General features: G+C 45.3%; 1 protein-coding gene across 28 annotated transcripts in view; it reads right to left on the reverse strand.

The window, feature by feature from the left end:
- LOC106575599 (tensin) overlaps nucleotides 1-22,428 on the reverse strand; it is a 182,448-nt gene that overhangs the window by 37,533 nt on the left and 122,487 nt on the right. For 19 of the 28 annotated variants that reach the window (XM_045699130.1, XM_045699126.1, XM_045699119.1 and 16 more), the window contains 11 exons: nucleotides 21,269-21,295; nucleotides 21,093-21,134; nucleotides 10,961-11,010; nucleotides 9,167-9,338; nucleotides 8,960-9,010; nucleotides 8,601-8,723; nucleotides 6,808-6,872; nucleotides 5,025-5,108; nucleotides 2,553-2,665; nucleotides 2,324-2,384; nucleotides 1,466-1,541 (listed from right to left, as the gene is read on the reverse strand). In XM_045699130.1, the coding sequence (XP_045555086.1) occupies nucleotides 1,466-1,541; nucleotides 2,324-2,384; nucleotides 2,553-2,665; nucleotides 5,025-5,108; nucleotides 6,808-6,872; nucleotides 8,601-8,723; nucleotides 8,960-9,010; nucleotides 9,167-9,338; nucleotides 10,961-11,010; nucleotides 21,093-21,134; nucleotides 21,269-21,295 (864 nt within the window). Of the gene's footprint in view, nucleotides 1-1,465; nucleotides 1,542-2,323; nucleotides 2,385-2,552; nucleotides 2,666-5,024; nucleotides 5,109-6,807; nucleotides 6,873-8,600; nucleotides 8,724-8,959; nucleotides 9,011-9,166; nucleotides 9,339-10,960; nucleotides 11,011-13,878; nucleotides 14,382-21,092; nucleotides 21,135-21,268; nucleotides 21,296-22,428 lie in introns of those variants that run through there. The other 9 variants (XM_045699124.1, XM_045699117.1, XM_045699145.1 and 6 more) reach the window with 5 other exon arrangements.

The raw sequence follows: 22,428 nt of genomic DNA on the forward strand, positions 1-22,428 counted from the left end.
ATGAACAACAATGACAAATGATTTGATGAAGAATGCAAAAACCTAAGAAAGAAATTGAGAAACCTGTCCAACCAAAAACATAGAGACCCAGAAAACCTGAGTCTACGCCTTCACTATGGTGAATCACTAAAACAATACAGAACTACACTACGGAAAAAGAAGGAAAGGCATGTCAGAAATCAGCTCAATGTAATTGAAGAATCCATAGAATCGAACCAATTCTGGGAAAATTGGAAAGCTCTAAACAAACAACACGAAGAGTTATCTATCCAAAACAGAGATATATGAATAAACCACTTCGCCAATAATTTTGGCTCTATAACAAAGAACAAACAGAAAAGCATGTACACTACCGTTCAAAAGTTTGGGGTCACTTAGAAATGTCCTTGTTTTTGAAAGAAAAGCACATTTTTTGTCCATTAAAATAACATCACATTTATCAGAAATCCAGTGTAGACATTGTTAATGTTGTAAATGACTATTGTAGCTGCAAACGGCAGATTTTTTATGGAATATCTACATAGGCGTACAGAGGCCCATTATCAGCAACCATCACTCCTGTGTTCCAATGGCACGTTGTGTTAGCTAATCCAAGTTTATCATTTTAAAAGTCTAATTGATCATGAGAAAACCCTTTTGCAATTATGTTAGCACAGCTGAAAACTGTTGTTCTGATTAAAGAAGCAATAAATCTGGCCTTCTTTAGACTAGTTGTGTATCTGGAGAACCAGCATTTGTGGGTTCAATTACAGGCTCAAAATGGCCAGAAACAAAGAACTTTCTTCTGAAACTCGTCAGTCTATTCTTGTTCTGAGAAATGAAGGCTATTCCATGCGAGAAATTGCCAAGAAACTGAAGATCTCGTACAAAGCTGTGTACTATAAATGCAACCCATATTTATGTTGATTTATTTTCCCTTTTGTACTTTAATTATTTGCACATCATTACAACACTGTATATAGACATAATATGACATTTGTAATGTCTTTATTCTTTTGGAACTTTGTGAGTGCAATGTTTACTGTACATTTTTTATTGTTTATTTCACTTTTGTTTATTATCTATTTCACTTGCTTTGGAAATGTAAACATATGTTTCCCATGCTAATAAATCCTCTTAAATCGAATTGAATTGAGAGAGAGAGAGAGAGAGAAAGAGAGAGAGAGAGAGAGAGGGAATGAGAGAGAGAGACAGAGAGAGAGAGATAGAATAGAGAGAGAGAGAGAGAGTGAGAGAGAAAGAGAGAGAGAGCGAGAGAGAAAGAGAGTGAGAGAGAAAGAGAGAGAGAATGAGAGAGACACACAGAGAGAGAAAAATGGATCCTGTGGTGGAATATGAAAAAAGTCAACCTTCAACAGTATATGAACCTACTGTAAGGCCACTAAGGGCTCTAAGGCCAACACAACACAGTATACAGTACAACCACAACACCCATACATTTGATGACAAAAGATGTGCTTCTTACCAAAATGTCTCCCTTTAGGAGCAGGCCAGGTTCAATGGTGATGCAGATACTGGTGTGACTGTCCCCTTGGACGTTACTGTGGAATTCATTCAGATGAAAACCATTATAAACACTTTAAAACAGTTTTGGTGTTTTTCTTATAGTGGTTCAGGTATGACTGAAGTAAGAAGCGCTTGTCCCAAATCAGTTATCAAAAGTGAGATTGTAAATGGATGAGGGTGTGTGTGTGTGTGTGTGTGTGGGGGGGGGGGTCATTTCCGTGTGGTGTTGTTTTGGTCGTGAGGACCCTGGATGGAGAAGGTGGGTCAGTGAGGTGGGAGTTACGGTATCCCTCCTGTACACATAGAACCCTAGAGCTGTGTCACTGACAATCTATCTGCCTGCCTGCCCCACCAGCACACACTGACACACATACAGACTCTCTCTCTCTCTCTATCCCCCCCCCTCTATTTCCCCCCCCTCTCTGTATCTCTCTCCCCCTTTTTATTTCTCTCTCTCTCTTTCTCTCTCCCTCTCTCTCTATCCCCCCTCTCTATATCTCTCTCCCCCCTTTCTATCACTCTCTCTCTCTCTCTCTGTTCCTCTCTCTCTATTTCTCCCCCTCTCTCTTTCTCTCTGTTCCTCTCTCTCTATTTCTCCCTCCCTCTCTCTCTCTCTCTCTCTCACACACACACACACACATATGGAGATTATTAAGGGCTAATCTCTTAACAAGGGGCGACAGGCTTGAAAGTACTGTGGACTGAGAGGGAGAGAAAGAAAGAGGGATAGAGTGACAGAATCTGAGAGGAGAGAAAACAAGCCCTCTGAAAGACAAATCAACCCACAATGCAACAGACAAAAACTAAAGAAACATACTATATTCCTGACGTGTAGACTGGCTGCATCGCCTGGTAAATCTTCAGGAAAGGACGACAGCCTGCGAGGGGAAAAAAATTGAAAAGAAGAAAAAGTATTCCAAAATGAAACAATTATTTATCCTCATTGAATGAAAGGCTATCCCATTGAAGAAAAAAAATCAGATTTAAAAAATGAATCATGAATCATTTGTAATAATGAAATAAAGGCTATCCTGCTGCAGACTCACCTCCTTTGGACTCGAAGTTGGGGATGCCATGCATGATGACGTGGTGCAGGAACAGAGGCTTGTTGTTAATCTTGATGTGGCCAGAGAGCAGACCACTGAAGTAACGTACATACCTACACACATCCACACAACACAGTCACAGCGTGAAACAGAGGGACAACCCTTCAATGTCATGCACCATGAGTCTGGCAAGCAAGACTAGCAAACACGCCACATCTATTATCAAAGAGGCTTCGCACACTATGGAGATGTCAGAGTGAATTGGAGTGTACGAGCGCCAGGCCGCTCTGCCTGCTAGCCAGGGGTATGTTGTGTTGTGTTGGTGAGCTCTGCCTGCTAGGCAGGGGTATGTTGTGCTGTGTTGGTGAGCTCTGCCTGCCAGGCAGGGGAATGATGTGTTGTGTTGGCGAGCTCTGCCTGCTAGGCAGGGGTATGTAGTGTTGTGTTGGTGAGCTCTGCCTGCTAGGCAGGGGTATGTTGTGTTGTGTTGGTGAGCTCTGCCTGCTAGGCAGGGGTATGTTGTGTTGTGTTGGTGAGCTCTGCCTGTTAGGCAGGGGTATGTAGTGTTGTGTTGGTGAGCTCTGCCTGCTAGGCAGGGGTATGTTGTGTTGTGTTGGTGAGCTCTGCCTGCCAGGCAGGGGTATGTAGCGTTGTGTTGGTGAGCTCTGCCTGCTAGGCAGGGGAATGTTGTGTTGTGTTGGTGAGCTCTGCCTGCTAGGCAGGGGTATGTTGTGTTGTGTTGGTGAGCTCTGCCTGTTAGGCAGGGGTATGTAGTGCTGTTGTGTTGGTGAGCTCTGCCTGCCAGGCAGGGGTATGTTGTGTTGTGTTGGTGAGCTCTGCCTGCCAGGCAGGGGAATGTTGTGTTGTGTTGGTGAGCTCTGCCTGCCAGGCAGGGGAATGTTGCGTTGTGTTGGTGAGCTCTGCCTGCTAGGCAGGGGAATGTTGTGTTGTGTTGGTGAGCTCTGCCTGCTAGGCAGGGGTATGTAGTGTTGTGTTGGTGAGCTCTGCCTGCCAGGCAGGGGTATGTAGTGTTGTGTTGTGTTGGTGAGCTCTGCCTGCCAGGCAGGGGAATGTTGTGTTGTGTTGGTGAGCTCTGCCTGCCAGGCAGGGGTATGTAGTGCTGTGTTGTGTTGGTGAGCTCTGCCTGCCAGGCAGGGGAATGTTGTGTTGTGTTGGTGAGCTCTGCCTGCCAGGCAGCCTGTTAATGATACTAATGATGATCATGCAGAGTGTGACCTCTGTTCCAGAGGTCGGCCCATCTCCCCACCACCCCTGTGCTCCCCCCGCACTCCGCTGTCAGCCGCCAGATGGTTCGGTCTCCCAAATGAAATTAGGTCGGAGCAGGAAGCAATCACAGACCAGCTGGGTTGTGTAAGGAGCTCCCTGTGTAACAGCGGGGTCACGCCGGAAAACACGGCCACACAGATTCTGACATATTACAGTTACTACTGTACATTATATATAAAATGTTATATATAATGTTGGGCTGCCACAGAGATCAAGTCTGGATAACCATCCGCCATTTTGGCTCAGAACATTCCACTCAAGGATCTAACCTAGATTATAATCTAGAGTGGAATTTCCTCACAAGAATGTTGATGATGATTTGATAGTGATACCTCTCAGAACAGAAGTGAGTGTTTCTCTATGTGGTGCGTTTCTACGGCAGTGGTGTAGCAGTGCTGAGATCCACCCCCCCTCCCAATGTTAATGTCATACATGCCAGACCATAATAAGTTCAGACTGCGGGGAACTGGCTGAGGGATAATGATATCTGAGTAAGGAAACAGCAGCTGGTCAGAGGCCAGGCCTAGTGCTGTTGTTGCCTGCTGGATACACCTGGGGTTCCCTTATCTGCCACAAACTATGGATCCCAGGTCAGTTTGTATTTACTCAGTAATGACCTATGGCTAGGACTGGGTTAGTGAGATCTGACCCTAAATCAGTTCTATGCGCCACTAAGGGTTCCCTTACAAAGCCACCTATTCAGCATGCCAGATCACTGAGGAGGGGAGGAAGGAATGATGGATAGTAGTGTCAGAATGAACTCTGAAAACCATGTGACCTTTCAGCTCTCAGTGGAATCCTGGAGAATAGAAAAAGCTGCTAGGCTTTCCAAAAAACATTATTCATCAATTATGTCAATTAGGCTTAATTGGGAGGATTAAGGGAACAAAAAGACAGAGGTATTTCCTGTTTGGGACGCACTGGGAGATAGGGACTGAGGAGAGGAGAGGACGATAGCCTTTGAAACAGTGAGAGTTACACCAGGTCATCCACTGACTGGATTCCACTCTGAGAAGTCACGCCCATCTCTTTACCCTTGTTGACTTCTTCAATGAACAGAATGAAGGATACACATTCTAAGAATGGAATCCAGCCGGTTGCTCTCACCAAGGGATCAAACTCATCCAGCCTATAGGAAGTTGTTGGGTGCAAAAACAGAAAGTGAGGTAGTAAGTGGTAACTGACCTTCTCTGGGACGGTTGACCCACAGGAAGTGCTTTGTCTTCGTAGAAGCGCCTCATGGCGAACCTGTCCAGTGCCTGGTCAGCACTGAAGACCACAGGAGAGACAAAGGTCATGATCGGCTCTTCTTGACTGAACACATAGAATATACTATACAATAAGGTTGCCCTGAAATGACCCTGAAAAGTGTCCTTACGTTGTCTTCTCCCTTAAAAAAACATCCTTAATCGACCATGTCCCTTAAGAAGTGTCCTTAATCTACATCTTTTCATCTTTTGCCATCCCCACAATGCTACAGTATCCCAGTATTATGATCTGATCAATGTACAGATGTAGGATCTTAATTTGATCACCCTGTTGCAGGAAAACTTTCCTGAAATGCAGGAAATGTTTAACTTATAGTGTATTTGAGGTTAAAAAGTATTCTGAAGTTCAAACATGTCCATGAATTATAATCCACATAATAATTCACATTTCCTGTTGCTGCAGGATTATTTTCCTTCCGTAGCACACTGTCTCAAATTAAGATCCTACATCTGTAACATGTAACGTTTGTTCATGAGTGTACTGTTTACTCTTCTAGAATGCCACTGACTCTCAAGCATTAAGCAAGGTAGAACTGTCTCGAGTATCAAAGAAACAAGTGTGATTTGACCTTTGTTATTCCTTAGTGAAAGTGTAAGATTGTAAACCCATCCCCCACCCTGAAACATCTGGAGTCTTTACAGGGTATGACATATGTAAATGTTCCTCTTTATTGACCAAAAATACACCAGAGCCTGAACAGAACGTTTTGGCATAACAACCACATCAGTGTTTCATTTGAGGCCTAATCCCAATTCCCTTTGGCCTATCTATCTGTTACAGATCTACGTGCTTGCCCTGACATCACCCCATGTTTTTGTCGATGACTTGACCGACATCTCAAGGAGTGAAGCCATAGAAATCAGGGTTGGGGTGAATACGAATGGAAGTCGGTCAATTCAGGAAGTGATTTGAATTTAAAATCCCAAAATGGAAAAAGCTTTTGACATATATAGCTTCTCCTTTTTAGCTTATTGACAAGTCAATTAAAATAGATGCCCTTTTTGAATTACTGAATTAAAATTTCAGTTTACTTCCTGAATTGACTGCCTTCAATTCAAATTGACCACAACACTGATAGAAATCTAAAATTAAATGTATAGAATGGACAAATGTCTGTTTGTATTCATCTGGAAATATCTGGGAACTTTAAGGATGTATGGAACTTCAAGCATGGTGGTGATATTGAATGAATACATTGTGTTGACTAATAACAAACAGGGTACATGAGGTCAGTTTGTCTGCAGACAGAAGTCTCTGGTACCTGGCTGATATGTTGACTAATAACAAACAGGGTACATGAGGTCAGTTTGTCTGCAGACAGAAGTCTCTGGTACCTGGCTGATATGTTGACTAATAACAAACAGGGTACATGAGGTCAGTTTGTCTGCAGACAGAAGTCTCTGGTACCTGGCTGATATGTTGACTAATAACAAACAGGGTACATTAAGTCAGTTTGTCTGCAGACAGAAGTCTCTGGTACCTGGCTGATATGTTGACTAATAACAAACAGGGTACATGAAGTCAGTTTGTCTGCAGACAGAAGTCTCTGGTACCTGGCTGATATGTTGACTAATAACAAACAGGGTACATGAGGTCAGTTTGTCTGCAGTCAGAAGTCTCTGGTACCTGGCTGATATGTTGACTAATAACAAACAGGGTACATGAGGTCAGTTTGTCTGCAGACAGAAGTCTCTGGTACCTGGCTGATATGTTGCTGTAATGCATGTAGGCAGCCACCACCACTCCAGTCCTCCCACGGTTCCCCTGCAGAAAGAGAGAGAGAGAGGGGTGGGGGGGGAGGGAGAGAGGGAGGGAGAGAGAGAGGGGGAGAGGGAGAGAGAGAGGGGGGAGAGAGAGAGGGGGGGTAGGGGAGAGGGAGAGAGAGAGGGGGGAGAGAGAGAGGGGGGTAGGGGAGAGGGAGAGAGAGAGGGGGAGAGAGAGAGGGGGGGGTAGGGGAGAGGGAGAGAAAGAGGGGGGAGAGAGAGGGGGAGAGGGAGAGAGAGAGGGGGGAGAGAGAGGGGGGTAGGGGAGAGGGAGAGAGAGAGGGGGGAGAGAGAGGGGGGAGAGGGAGAGAGAGAGGGGGGAGAGAGAGAGGGGGGGTAGGGGAGAGGGAGAGAGAGAGGGGGAGAGAGGGAGATATACTTTTTGAGAAAGAATACAAGGCTATTTTTAGTTACACACTTTAAGGTCAAACAATGTTTGTACCTACAGTGTAGATATGTAAATGCTGTACAGTGAGTTAGATTTAAGCGACCAGGCTATTTTCAAGCCAAACTGCCACAGATTGAATTTGACCAAACTGCCTGGTTCTATTTATCACAATGACATTGTTTGTGGTCAAATCCAACACAAGATAGAAATGCAACACTACAGGAGAAACCTTTGACCCTCAACTCGGAAACAGCCCGTGTAACATTTCTGACTGAGGCGATAATAAATAGCATTTAATAAAATGAGGCGTTTCTGAATGGAACAGTTTTTCCATCTTGACCAAAAGCTTCAATTTCAGGATGAGGGGGAAAATCAGCGTTGGTAACCATGGGGATGCTCTGTTTGCTACCACTTGTTGTACATATTGAATAAAATGTTCCCCCACAGACTTATCAAGTTACTACTCACTATTCAGCTACATTGACTCAAAGACTTTAACACCGATTGATAGAGACTTAGATTAAGTTTTTAAAGTTGTTTTTTTGGGGAGTTACTTTAGTTGACATTGGATCATTCATGACAAGTTGTATGATGAATCATTGGGCCTGAGAGGTTGGGGGAGGAGGATGTGCTGCCAAAACACAGGCAGCAGCAGCAACAGTCTCTATTAGAATCCAATGACTCTCATGTTCACTGGATTTCTTTGTGATATACGGCTTCAGTCTAACATTCTGCAGTTAAGGACATTTAAGTGTTTTACCAGCAATACTAGAATGTGGAGGACTTGTCTTCCAACTACAAGACAGCATGATTATCCCACTTTGTCCAATGAGGTACAGGGAAACAGTTTGGTGCCTTTCCTTTTCGACCAATGAGCTAGGGAGACAGTTTGGTGTTTTACATCCTCACCAATGAGAATTGAGGACATATATAGTAGAGTATTCATAGGGGACTTTCTCCCTGGGGCCTGGCTGTCTCCTTTCACACTCTTCAAACAGAGAGCACCCTCTACTGTCCTTAACACAGTGGACCACGGCATACTGTAACACTCCCGGGAAGAAACCCTTCCTTCCTCCCTTCCCTGGAGTGATCAGTGATCTGTAACACTACGGGACCCTGTTCCAATACTTTGACTATGTATCCTTCCTTCCTCCCTTCCCTGGAGTGATCAGTGATCTGTAAGACTACGGGACCCTGTTCCAATACTTTGACTATGTATCCTTCCTTCCTCCCTTCCCTGGAGTGATCAGTGATCTGTAAGACCACGGGACCCTGTTCCAATACTTTGACTATGTATCCTTCCTTCCTCCCTTCCCTGGAGTGATGTGTCTGACCACCTACCTTGTTGTGAAGCACCACTACATTGTGTTGGTCAGCGTTGAGCCAGGTGTCCATGGCCTTGCACATGCTGCAGATCTTATCCAGAGCCGGAGCATAATGGTCTGGCCAGCCAAACTCCAGCACCTACAGGGGGCCACACAGACCACTATCACATATCAAAACGTCCACCACTACCATTGCATTTAGGAGAGGTGTGTGTGTGTGTGTGTGTGTGTGTGTGTGTGTGTGTGTGTGTGTGTGTGTGTGTGTGTGTGTGTGTGTGTGTGTGTGTGTGTGTGTGTGTGTGTGCTTGCTTGCGCGTGTGTTTGTGTGTGTGTGTATTTGCGTGCTTGCGTGCGTGTGTATTTGAGTGTGTATACCTTGTGGTTAAGCTTGGTGATGTCATTCCTCCGCTCGCTTAGGTTGAGGAGCTGAAATCACAAAATCCACACCAATAAGAATGACCTAACGATTCCAGGAAACAATTGTCCATCAGCAACAGGACGTGACAGGGTGCACGAAAAGCCACCACACCAACAGACAGGCCCGGAAGTGAGGTAGAGCAGTGGCAGGACAGGGGATCTCACCAGATAGTGTTCCCCGTGTTTGGAGGCCAGCATGGAGGCCACCTCCTTGATGTTGGAGGTGTAGCTGCGCTCCTCTGCTCCGCTGGGGAAGGAGACAGAGATGATCCTCTCGGTGATGTACACCAGGTCCACCTCATAGCTCTCCTCCATGGCCTGCAGCAGACTGACACTGCTGGGGAGAGGAGAGGAGAGAGGAGAGAGGAGAGAGGAGGGGATAGATAGTTAGAGAGGTGATATACACCAGGTCCACCTCATAGCTCTCCTCCATGGCCTGCAGCAGACTGACACTGCTGGGGAGAGGATAGGAGAGAGGAGAGAGGAGAGAGGAGGGGATAGATAGTTAGAGAAGTGATGTACACCAGGTCCACCTCATAGCTCTCCTCCATGGCCTGCAGCAGACTGACACTCCTGGGAAGAGGAGGGAGAGGAGGGGAAGAGGACAGATAGTTAGATATGTGATGTACACCAGGTCCACCTCATAGTTCTCAGAGGAGAGGAGCAGGGAGGCGATGGGATAGGAGAGATGGGAGAGGAGAAGGGAGGTGATGGGAGAGGAGAGATAGTTAGAGAGGTGATATACACCAGGTCCACCTCATAGTCCTCCTCCATGGCCTGCAGCAGACTGACACTGCTGGGGAGAGGGGGAGAGGAGAGAGGAGGAGAGGAGGGGAGAGAGGAAATGAGGGGAGATGAGAGGAGAGAGGAGATGAGGGGAGAGGAGAGGGGAATGGAGGGAAGAGGAGAGAGAGTTAGAGAGGTGACGTACACCAGATCCACCTCATAGTTCTCATCCATGGCCTGCAGCAGACAGACACTCCTCGGGAGGAGGGGGAGAGGAGGAGGTGAGAGGAGAGAGGAGATGAGGGGAGAGGAGAAGGGAGGAGAGGGGAGAGGAGGGAGAGTTAGAGAAGTGATGTACACCAGGTCCACCTCATAGTCCTCATCCATGGCCTGCAGCAGACTGACACTGCTGGGGAGAGGGGGGAGAGAGAGAAGAGGAGGGGAGAAGAGAAGAGGGAGGAGGGGATAGATAGTTAGAGAAGTGATGTACACCAGGTCCACCTCATAGTCCTCATCCATGGCCCGCAGCAGACTGACACTCCTGGGGAGGAAGATACTTAGAGCTCTGACAAAACGTTTCAGAGTACTGCGTGCTGATCTAGGATCAGCTTCTCCCTGTCCATATAATCTTGCTCCTTATGATCTACAAGGTCAAACTGATCCTAGATCAGCACTGCTACTCTGTATGAATATGGCCCCTGATATCTTACAGGGTTTGTACATCAGCACTAGTCTATAAAGCTCTTCCTTGGTGGCTCTTGTGTGTGGTATCTATTATCTATCATATCTTTGACGTGTGAGTCTTCAGTACTGACAAACCGATGTGATTTATATGTCTATGGTAATTGGAAGTGGTGTCATATGATATCACACTTGTTTTCATAAACATCTTCAATCCTAGCTCTTCAGTTCAGAACAAAGTGTTCTGGAATGAACCAAGCTGGTATTGCACAATCGTTGTGATCAGTTCACCCAAATCCCGACTCCCAGATGGCTGTTAGATGGGAAACGTAGCTGGAGAAACAGGCATGGTTGTCACAGTGATCTGACAACAGGATAGAATACATCCCGATGGGTTTTTGATAGGCCTGTGTCCATGGATTTCAGTGTGTGTTGAGCTCTATGGGTATCAATAAACCGAAACGTGAGGTCAGAGATACGTGGCCGTATACTGCAGTAGATGAGGAATAGTGACAGCCTGGATAGAGAGGGAAAGACAGTGGTCTCTCTTACCGTGATGACCTTCGTCTAGTCTGCTCACTCTTACAGGACCTTGGGGTTCCCTACAGAGAACACAGAGAAGGTACAGCACACACTCAGTCTCCTTGATCAACTTGGCATTGTTTGCGTTTGATGTAAGTGTGCGAGTGAGTGTAATACACAACTGCATTGTACATTCCACATTAAAGCACACTGCATCTGGTCTGCAACTATATAAAATCCAAACACAACTGGATAGAATTTAGCCATGATGAGATGCGTCCATTGCTTTGAACGAACATGATATCCCTGGGGCCTTACTTGTACCCAGTGTCCCCCATCCTCAGTCTAACTACAGAGAGAAAAACAGTGGAGAATATCGAGGATTCATTTCAACAACGAGGGTGATTAGCAGTAGACAATAGATCACAGTGTTCAGACACAAAGTGCTGTGTTCTAAAATAGATGCTGTCGGACAGCTGGTGCTTTAAACACATAGTATTACCATGGTATTAGCCTGTCTATGACCCTGGTGACAGGGTGGTGATGGGTCGGTTGGTTAGTGGCATGTGGCAACAGTCTTAAACAGCTTTCTTTGCTCGTCTCCTCATCTCCTCGTCTCCTTTCCTGCATGGTAACGTAATCGAGCAACATTAGGAAACATCTAATTACTGATAATTGGTTGTTTCCTGTTACAGTAATCTAACTGACATCACATATTTGGCGTGTCCTGCAACCAACCAGCCAACCAGCACACTCATGGCAAAGGTTGAAATGTTCAGTTTGATATGCTAGCAAGGTACTGTATGTTTGAAATGTGAAAATACCCCAACATTTAAACTTAGCCTGTACAGTACATAGCTGTCTGTCTGTCTGTGTTTGACCCTTCTGTAAGAGTTACATTGACATCTACACCCTGCCATCTGTCTGTCCATGGTCATGAAGACAGGGAGAAGAGGACAGGGAGACGTCTACCAATACTGGGACATCACTAGGGCTATCTTTAGTGATTCAACATCCTTTTTACCACAAGGCAAGCACTGACTTCCCCGTCTGGCTGGAGAACATAGACAGCACTATGTGAAGGAGAATAGAGAGGACCTGAACAGAACAGAAGGTTATGTACACAGTACAGAGCTCTGTGTTGCCATTGTTCCATTCATTTCTCTGTGATGAAACTAATCCTAGTCAGGCAAAAGAAAAACCCATTATTCATAGTGATGTGACTAGAAACAGATGCTGCCTGCTGGAACCATGGACACTGTTGCTCGAAAACTGCAACAATATGTCTGTTCACAGGGGACAAGTGTCGCAATTACGTAAGAACAAGGTCTCTTGCATCACACACATGGCATGGACACACACATACACACGCCTGTGTACACACGCAGAACTAAACGTGTACACACAACACAACCACCAAGCCTCTCATACAATCTATGTCCAACCGTCCACACACACACGCGCACGCACACACACACACACACACACACACACACACACACACACACACACACACACACACACACACACACACACACACACACACACACACACACACACACACACACACACACACACACACACACACACACACACACACACACACACACTTTTGTTTCATCAGCTATAACTCAGAAAGATATCCCTGCATTTGCGTGTGGGCGTGCGTGTGTGTGTGTGTTTGTGTGTGCGTGTGCGTGTGTGTCCTGCGTTCCCACCTCAGTAATACTCATCACAGTTATCAAAACCAGCTGTAAAGATACACTACCCAGCAGGACCAACAAACTACCAAGAAGAGAAACACAGAGACAGGAGGAAGACATTCAATGAAAGACTACAACACATAGAGACAGGAGGAAGACATTCAATGAAAGACTACAACACAGAGAGACAGGAGGACCACATTCAATGAAAGACTACAACACAGAGAGACAGGAGGAAGACATTCAATGAAAGACTACAACACAGAGAGAACGGAGGAAGACATTCAATGAAAGACTACAACACAGAGAGAACGGAGGAAGACATTCAATGAAAGACTACAACACAGAGAGACAGGAGGAAGACATTCAATGAAAGACTACAACACAGAGAGAACGGAGGAAGACATTCAATGAAAGACTACAACACAGAGAGACAGGAGGAAGACATTCAATGAAAGACTACAACACAGAGAGAACGGAGGAAGACATTCAATGAAAGACTACAACACAGAGAGAACGGAGGAAGACATTCAATGAAAGACTACAACACAGAGAGACAGGAGGAAGACATTCAATGAAAGACTACAACACAGAGAGACAGGAGGAAGACATTCAATGAAAGACTACAACACAGAAAGACAGGAGGAAGACATTCAATGAAAGACTACAACACAGAAAGACAGGAGGAAGACATTCAATGAAAGACTACAACACAGAGAGAATGGAGGAAGACATTCAATGAAAGACCAAAACCACCAAAGAAGCTTAGATAGTAGACGTTTAACTGTGTTGACTGAAGGAAAAAAACCTTAAGGTCTTGCTGTTTATGATTACATTGGTATGTACCCACTGGCATAATTTTGTTTTTAATCAATGTTGTTTTCATGTCATTTCAACCCAAAAAACATGGAAAACAACGTTTAACCTAAAACCAATGACTTTGTGACATTTTTTTGTGATTTCACATTGAATTCACAATAGTTGACAACTCAACCAAATATAAATCAAAACTAGACATTGAGCTGATGTTTGTGCCCAGTTGGTAATGCAACAACGTGTGGACAAACTCATTATTAAAAGGGAATTTCACCCAAAATATACAACTTCATATTCCTCAAGGCACCCTAGATACCCTAAGTACACCCAAATACAAAGTAGGGTATTTGACAGCAGGGAAACATACACTAAAAAGCCAGATTTGCCCGTCATCCCACCAGGTACACTTCCAGAGTGGGCGTGGCCTACCTTAAATAGGTACTCAGCGCTCCGCCTCCAGGAATTGCGGAAGGAGGCGAGGCGCCTGCGGAGGGCGCCACCTGAGGTCATGGCTGGACTGGTCTGGTCCGGACTGGACCAGGGTCCCTCTCGCTCTACCCCTTCTGTGTTCGCCCTATCGCCCTGGCGAAGGCTTCAATGACCAAATGACTTGGTTGTCAATCACATAGAAACACCTGGAGTCTAATATCCATATTCGTTTCCTTCCAAGAGACGACGAAGATCTTCTTGTATATGTCCAGTTTGTTCTTTGTTGTTTATTCCTTTGTCATGATGGGACTCTCTCCTCAAAAAGTCTCAGCCCACCCCCAAAACAGGTTCCAGTTCAGTCTTTAATTCTCTCGCTCTCTATTCTTCTCCTCTGTGCCTCTCATTTGTCGTTCCCCTTTTGTGCTTATTCTTTCTCTCCTCCCGCCCACTTTTGGTTTCTCCCTTCCCTCTTTCTTATTATCCCTCATTATTTCCTCTCTCTCTCTCTCTCTCTCTCTCTCTCTCTCCCCCTCCCTCGTTCTCTCGCTCTCTCCCTCTCTTCTCTCTCTGTGGTTTGTGTCTGTGTGTGCGTGTGGTCCCACTCTAAATACTACTATGTCTCCAAGTGAATGAAATGTACTTATTGTAAAGCGACACCACCACATCGTGCTAGAGTGAATGCCCTGGAACAGTGGGACTACGAGAGGTCGTCTGTTGGCTAACACTCTTCCCGAAAGCCATCCGTTGACCCTTAGCTACCAATTACACATTTCCAGAGTAATTCCAGAGAGAGCTGTTTTTTCCCTCTATCGTATATATTTGTAACCCTGACTGCTCCCTATAACACTGTTGCTATTATATACCAGTGATTCAGAGTTGAGAGCAGAAATACTTTCTTCCAGTGCTGACAGAGGTCAGAGAGAGGGGAAGAGCTGAGGAATACAGGAGACCACTGAAACCAGATTACAGATCATGTGTGTTAGGTTAATGTGTGTTAGGTTCATGTGTGTTAGGTTCATGTGTGTTAGGTAAACGTGCGTTAGGTTGATGTGTGTTAGGTTAATGTGTGTTAGGTTGATGTGTGTTAGGTAAATGTGTGTTAGGTTCATGTGTGTTAGGTTCATGTGTGTTAGGTTGATGTGTGTTAGGTAAATGTGTGTTAGGTTAATGTGTGTTAGGTTAATGTGTGTTAGGTTGATGTGTGTTAGGTAGATGTGTGTTAGGTTCATGTGTGTTAGGTTGATGTGTGTTAGGTTAATGTGTGTTAGGTTAATGTGTGTTAGGTAGATGTGTGTTAGGTAGATGTGTGTTAGGTTAATGTGTGTTAGGTTGATGTGTGTTAGGTAAATGTGTGTTAGGTCCATGTGTGTTAGGTTCATATGTGTTAGGTAGATGGGTGTTAGGTAAATGTGTGTTAGGTTGATTTGTGTTAGGTTAATGTGTGTTAGGTTGATGTGTGTTAGGTAGATGTGTGTTAGGTAGATGTGTGTTAGGTTAATGTGTGTTAGGTTAATGTGTGTTAGGTTGATGTGTGTTAGGTAGATGTGTGTTAGGTTAATGTGTGTTAGGTAGATGTGTGTTAGGTAGATGTGTGTTAGGTTAATGTGTGTTAGGTTAATGTGTGTTAGGTTGATGTGTGTTAGGTAGATGTGTGTTAGGTTAATGTGTGTTAGGTTGATGTGTGTTAGGTAGATGTGTGTTAGGTAAATGTGTGTTAGGTTCATGTGTGTTAGGTTCATGTGTGTTAGGTTGATGTGTGTTAGGTTCATGTGTGTTAGGTTAATGTGTGTTAGGTTAATGTCTGTTAGGTTGATGTGTGTTAGGTTAATGTGTGTTAGGTTAATGTGTGTTAGGTTAATGTGTGTTAGGTTAATGTGTGTTAGGTTAATGTGTGTTAGGTTAATGTGTGTTAGGTAGATGTGTGTTAGGTAGATGTGTGTTAGGTTGATGTGTGTTAGGTTCATGTGTGTTAGGTTGATGTGTGTTAGGTTCATGTGTGTTAGGTTAATGTGTGTTAGGTAGATGTGTGTTAGGTTAATGTGTGTTAGGTTAATGTGTGTTAGGTTAATGTCTGTTAGGTTGATGTGTGTTAGGTTGATGTGTGTTAGGTTAATGTGTGTTAGGTAGATGTGTGTTAGGTTACTGTGTGTTAGGTTAATGTGTGTTAGGTTAATGTGTGTTAGGTTGATGTGTGTTAGGTAGATGTGTGTTAGGTTCATGTGTGTTAGGTTGATGTGTGTTAGGTTAATGTGTGTTAGGTAGATGTGTGTTAGGTAGATGTGTGTTAGGTTGATGTGTGTTAGGTAGATGTGTGTTAGGTTAATGTGTGTTAGGTTCATATGTGTTAGGTAGATGTGTGTTAGGTAGATGTGTGTTAGGTAGATGTGTGTTAGGTTAATGTGTGTTAGGTTGATGTGTGTTAGGTTGATGTGTGTTAGGTTCATGTGTGTTAGGTTAATGTGTGTTAGGTAGATGTGTGTTAGGTAGATGTGTGTTAGGTTGATGTGTGTTAGGTAGATGTGTGTTAGGTAGATGTGTGTTAGGTTAATGTGTGTTAGGTAGATGTGTGTTAGGTAGATGTGTGTTAGGTTAATGTGTGTTAGGTTGATGTGTGTTAGGTTAATGTGTGTTAGGTTCATGTGTGTTAGGTTCATGTGTGTTAGGTTCATGTGTGTTAGGTTCATGTGTGTTAGGTTCATGTGTGTCGTCGTCCCCACCAGTACTACACAGCTGATTCAAATAACCAACTCATCATCAAGCTTTGATGATTTGAATCAGGTTTATAGTGCCAGGGCAAAAAGCAAAATGTGCACCCAGTGGGCCCCAGGACCCAGTTTGGGAAACCCTGTAATAGGTAACTGTGTGTTAGGTTAATACACATCTGAAGAGTTCCTATGACCAGCTCAGAGACGTAGGCTGGTGATAAAAAGGTTGCCCTCTCCTTTTCATTTCCCTCTCCTTTCTCCTCTACTGTCTTCTCTTCCACTCCTCTCTTCTTTTCCACTCCTCTCCTCCCCTCAGTTCTCCTCTCCTTTCTCCTCTACTGTCTTCTCTTCCACTCCTCTTCTTCTTTTCCACTCCTCTCCTCCCCTCAGTTCTCCTCTCCTTTCTCCTCTACTGTCTTCTCTTCCACTCCTCTCTTCTTTTCCACTCCTCTCCTCCCATCTTCTCCTCTCCTCACCAATCATGTCAGAGCCATCCCAGGGATTGCACCTGGAGCTACAGTAAGTGTGACTTAAATCTACCCAGGATGCATTTGGCCTGACCCGGCCGCACCACACTGACTCAATTACAGGCACAATGGGATGTTCTCACTCACAACAATAGCATCTCCTATTGGCTAACCAAATAAATATTCCACCATCACTTCCTCTCTCTAAAGCGTTAGTACTGCTGTCTCTGTAATTCTATAATAGGAACACTAAACTCCCTCCCCCTCCTCCTTCTCCTCCTCCTCCTCCAACATTTTGGGATGATGCTGGGAGCATTTCAGGGACACCACGCCACACGCTCTCCTGTTTTTAGTCCACTGTCACCAGCTTTCTGTCTCGTTGTCTAACCCTAACCCTTATCAACCAGAACATTTAACCTACTGTCTGCCCCCTCCTCTCTCTCTCTCTCTCTCACACACACTCTCTCTCTCTCTCTCTCTCTCTCTCTCACACACACTCACACTCTCTCACTCTCCCCCCTCTCTCACACACACTCACACTCTCTCACTCACCACCCCCCCCTCTCGCTCTCTCTCTCTCTCTCTCACACACACACACACACTCTCTCACCACCCCCTCTCTCTCTCTCACACCCACCCCCCTCTCTCACCCCTCTCTCTCTCAACACACACACACTCACACTCTCTCACCCCCCTCTCTCTCTCACTTCTCTCTCTCACTACCCCTTCTCTCTCTCACACACACACACACTCACACTCTCTCACCACCCCCTCTCTCTCTCTCACACACACACACACACACACTCACACTCTCTCACCACCCCCTCTCTCTCTCTCACACACACACACTCACACTCTCTCACTCTCTCTCTCACTACCCCCTCTCTCTCTCTCTCTCTCACACACTCACACTCTCTCACCACCCTCTCTCTCTCTCTCTTTCTCACACACACACACTCACACTCTCTCTCACCACCCCCTCCCCCTCTCTCTCACACACACACACACACACACACACACACACACACACACACACACACACACACACTCACACTCTCTCACTCTCCCCCCTCTCTCACACACAGACTCATACTCTCTCACTCACCACCCCCCTCTCTCTCTCGCTCTCTCTCTCTCTCTCGCACACACACTCACACTCTCTCACCACCCCCTCTCTCTCTCTCTCTCTCTCTCTCTCTCTCTCTCACACACTCACACTCTCTCACCACCCTCTCTCTCTCTCTTCACACACACACACTCACACTCTCTCTCACCACCCCTCACACACACACACACACACACACACACACACACACACACACACACACACCTCACACTCTCTCACACACACACTCACACTCACACACACACCACCCCTCCCACGCACACACACTCACACTCTCTCCACCACCCCTCTCTCTCTCTCTCTCTCTCTCTCTCTCTCTCACACACACACACTCACACTCTCTCTCTCTCACACACACACACACTCACACTCTCTCACCACCCTCTCTCTCTCTCTCTCTCTCTCTCACACACACTCACTCACACTCTCTCACTCTCTCTTACCACCCCTTCTCTCTCTCTCTCTCTCTCACGCACACACACACACACACACACTCACACTCTCTCCCCTCTCTCTCACCACCCCCCTCTCTCTCTCTCTCTCACACAGACTCACTCTCTCTCACTCACTCTCTCTCTCACCACCCTCTCTCTCTCTCTCTCACACACACTCACTCACACTCTCTCACTCTCTCTTACCACCCCCCCTCTCTCTCTCACTCTCACGCACACACACACACACACACACACACACTCACACTCTCTCACCACCCCCCCCTTTCTCTCTCTCTCTCACACACAGACTCACTCTCTCACTCACTCTCTCTCTCACCCCCTCTCTCTTTTCCTCTCTTTCTGTCTCTCCATCTCTCACTCCCTCTTCTCTTATTTTATCTCTCTCCCTCCTCCTCTCTCTGTCTCTTTGCCCGTTGGATTTGTGATTCTAAAAAACCTCAAGCTGTGTAGTTTCCCTCCACCTACCGTACATGGGAATAAAGTATGTACTGTGTGTACAGTAAGGGAGAGTGGGATAAGTTGAGCCAAAGCAGTAAGTTGAGCCACCCTTGTTTCTAGGAACCTATAAACAACATGTATCATTTGACCAAATATCTAGGAAGAGGTCATCATTTCATGGAGTCTGAAGGAAGAAACCACATGGAAAAAGTGGTAAGCAAGTTAAGTCCCCAAAAAGTATTTTCACCAAATCAAATGAATTTATTGTGTTAGAGGTTTAATGATGTTTGTATTTAAACCAAAGTAGATATTTTGAAGATATACATCAGGTGGGGTCTCTATAAGCTTCAATATAAGGTCCTAATCCTAGCATGAAAGTGCATCCTCGTAGCTGTGTGGGCTAATATAGTCAAAATGTTTGCCTTGCGGTAAGTTGAGCTAATGGTTGAGCCAATGGCAAGTCGAGCAAATTGAAGTGTTTTCTTCCCAGGCATAATGCAAAGACATTATCGCTGGGATGAGGTCCTGTAACAACAGGGCCTGGCCTATGTTAATATTGTTTAAGAAAAAGTTGAATGTTTTTGTTCAGTGTTAAGCCTGTGTTAATATATCCTTAAGATTATTAAAAGACAAAGTGTTTGGAAAATAAAGATAGACATGGTTTTAAAATGGTTGTGGTAATATTTCATTCAGTACAGATATTTGTAGGCAGTTTAACTTACCGTCCCACAGCTCAACTTACCCCATAAGGGTACCCCATAAGGGTAAGTCAGTCAGTCACCCCATACCCGGGGTAAGTCAGTCAGTCACCCCATACCCGGGGTAAGTCAGTCAGTCACCCCATACCCGGGGTAAGTCAGTCAGTCACCCCATACCCGGGGTAAGTCAGTCAGTCACCCCATACCCGGGGTAAGTCAGTCAGTCACCCCATACCCGGGGTAAATCAGTCAGTCACCCCATACCCGGGGTAAGTCAGTCAGTCACCCCATACCCGGGGTAAGTCAGTCAGTCACCCCATACCCGGGGTAAATCAGTCAGTCACCCCATACCCGGGGTAAGTTGTGCGAAGAGACCACTTTTTTCAGACAACCTATGTTTTCAAAACTGTAACGTTTACATGAATTCTGATTATTCCCAGGGACACACAACATCCTAAAGTATATGTAGATATCTTTGTTAGAAAGAATACTATATATCTCTTGACGGAGTGATGCTGAAAATTCAAAAATGGCTCAACTTACCCCATTCTCCCCTAAACAAATGTATGTGTACAGTTTGTGTGTAAAGATGCTACCAGTGCACATAAGGTAACTGCATCCTAAATAACGCAGGGTCCATCCATCCACAGATCAGTCAGTCAGTCAGTCAGTCAGTCAGTCAGTCAGTCAGTCAGTCAGTCAGTCAGTCAGTCAGTCAGTCAGTCAGTCAGTCAGTCAGTCAGTCAGTCAGTCAGTCAGTCAGTCAGTCTGTCTGTCTGTCTGTCTGTCTGTCTGTCTGTCTGTCTGTCTGTCTGTCTGTCTGTCTGTCTGTCTGTCTGTCTGTCTGTCTGTCTGTCTGTCTGTCTGTCTGTCAGCCAGCTGTAGGCCACGGCTGGGTGACATCTGTATTCACCGACTCATGTCTACTGGGTACATACAGTAGACTACAGTATGGCCGAACAACTGGACGTCCACTGAAACAGAGTAAGCCAATGAGGTGGGAGATATTGCAGTGCTTTCCATGTTCTCTGCTTCCAGGGGGTGTGTTCTAATAGTGCTCTTACGTCAACCTCCGTGAAAATAGTCTGACAACATGACAACTGTGCACAAGCTTTATGGAGTTGATCCCACGTCTGAACAGAAAAAGGGGTCAAGCATAACTATTTTGGGGTCACCTTCATACAATTAGGAATGGTTACCTCTGACACTACATCACACTGCCCAGACAAGCCAGAGCTTCTGTAACATCCCTCCTGATGTATAGGCTAATAACTGTTGCAAATACCAATCATCAACATCACAGAAGTATGAAAAGAGAGACTTACCGGAGTTTCTACATGCTTCAACGGCAGCTGAGGAGTGGCCGGCTGAAGGGAGAGAGAGATGGAGATCAGGTGAGTATACACTCTTCTTTGTTTCTCCTTTATCTCTCCATGCAGGTTCATCTGATTCAATCACTTTGTCAAGAGAGACGAGGTCCAGACCTGGTTGTGCTACTCACCCGTGAATTAAGCGAAGCAACTGATCTCTGTCACATCGAATGGTAGAACAGAGACAGGGAAAAAGAACAAGAGAAAGAGAGGAAGGGAGAGAGATAGAAAGAGAGGAAGGGAGAGAGATAGAAAGAGAGGAAGGGAGAGAGATAGAAAGAGAGGAAGGGAGAGAGATAGAAAGAGAGGAAGGGAGAGAGATAGAAAGAGAGGATGGGAGAGAGATAGAAAGAGAGGATGGGAGAGAGATAGAAAGAGAGGAAGGGAGAGAGATAGAAAGAGAGGATGGGAGAGAGATAGAAAGAGAGGAAGGGAGAGAGATAGAAAGAGAGGAAGGGAGAGAGATAGAAAGAGAGGAAGGGAGAGAGATAGAAAGAGAGGATGGGAGAAAAGAAAAGCAGCTGTGAAGGTTCTTTTATAGAACTCTCTCCTCCCTGAACGCTGCTAATGATCCACGTGAGACACACTGCCATTCCATTAACCCTGAGAGGAGAACATGAGGGCCTTGGGCCTGCTCACACACACACACACACACTCACACACACACACACACACACACACACTCACACTCACACACACACACACACACACACACACACACACACACACACACACACACACACACTCGCTCACATTTGCACACACACATTCACACACACTCACACACACACACAGACATGCACACATGCACGCATGCACACATGCACGCACACACACACTCACTGCTAACACGTACATCATTTGTTGCTGTGTGTGTGCATCAGTTTAAGTGTGTGTGTGTGTGTGTGTGTAGAAGCATCAGTAAACAGTGTGTGTGTGTAGAAGCATCAGTAAACAGTGTGTGTGTGTAGAAGCATCAGTAAACAGTGTGTGTGTATAGAAGCATCAGTGAACAGTGTGTGTGTAGAAGCATCAGTGAACAGTGTGTGTGTAGAAGCATCAGTAAACAGTGTGTGTGTGTAGAAGCATCAGTAAACAGTTTGTGTGTAGAAGCATCAGTAAACAGTGTGTGTGTAGAAGCATCAGTAAACAGTGTGTGTAAGTCAATATTTAAACAGGGAGATTGATAGCAGTTAACTCTCCATCAGTCTAACATGCTCCTCATAGGAGTGGGCATCAGGACATGATGATGAAAACATAAAAACCCACTCCAAACCATTGAAATGAGCAG

The sequence above is a fragment of the Salmo salar genome, chromosome ssa17 (assembly GCF_905237065.1).
Source record: "Salmo salar chromosome ssa17, Ssal_v3.1, whole genome shotgun sequence".
Classification (NCBI taxonomy): Eukaryota; Metazoa; Chordata; class Actinopteri; order Salmoniformes; family Salmonidae; genus Salmo; species Salmo salar.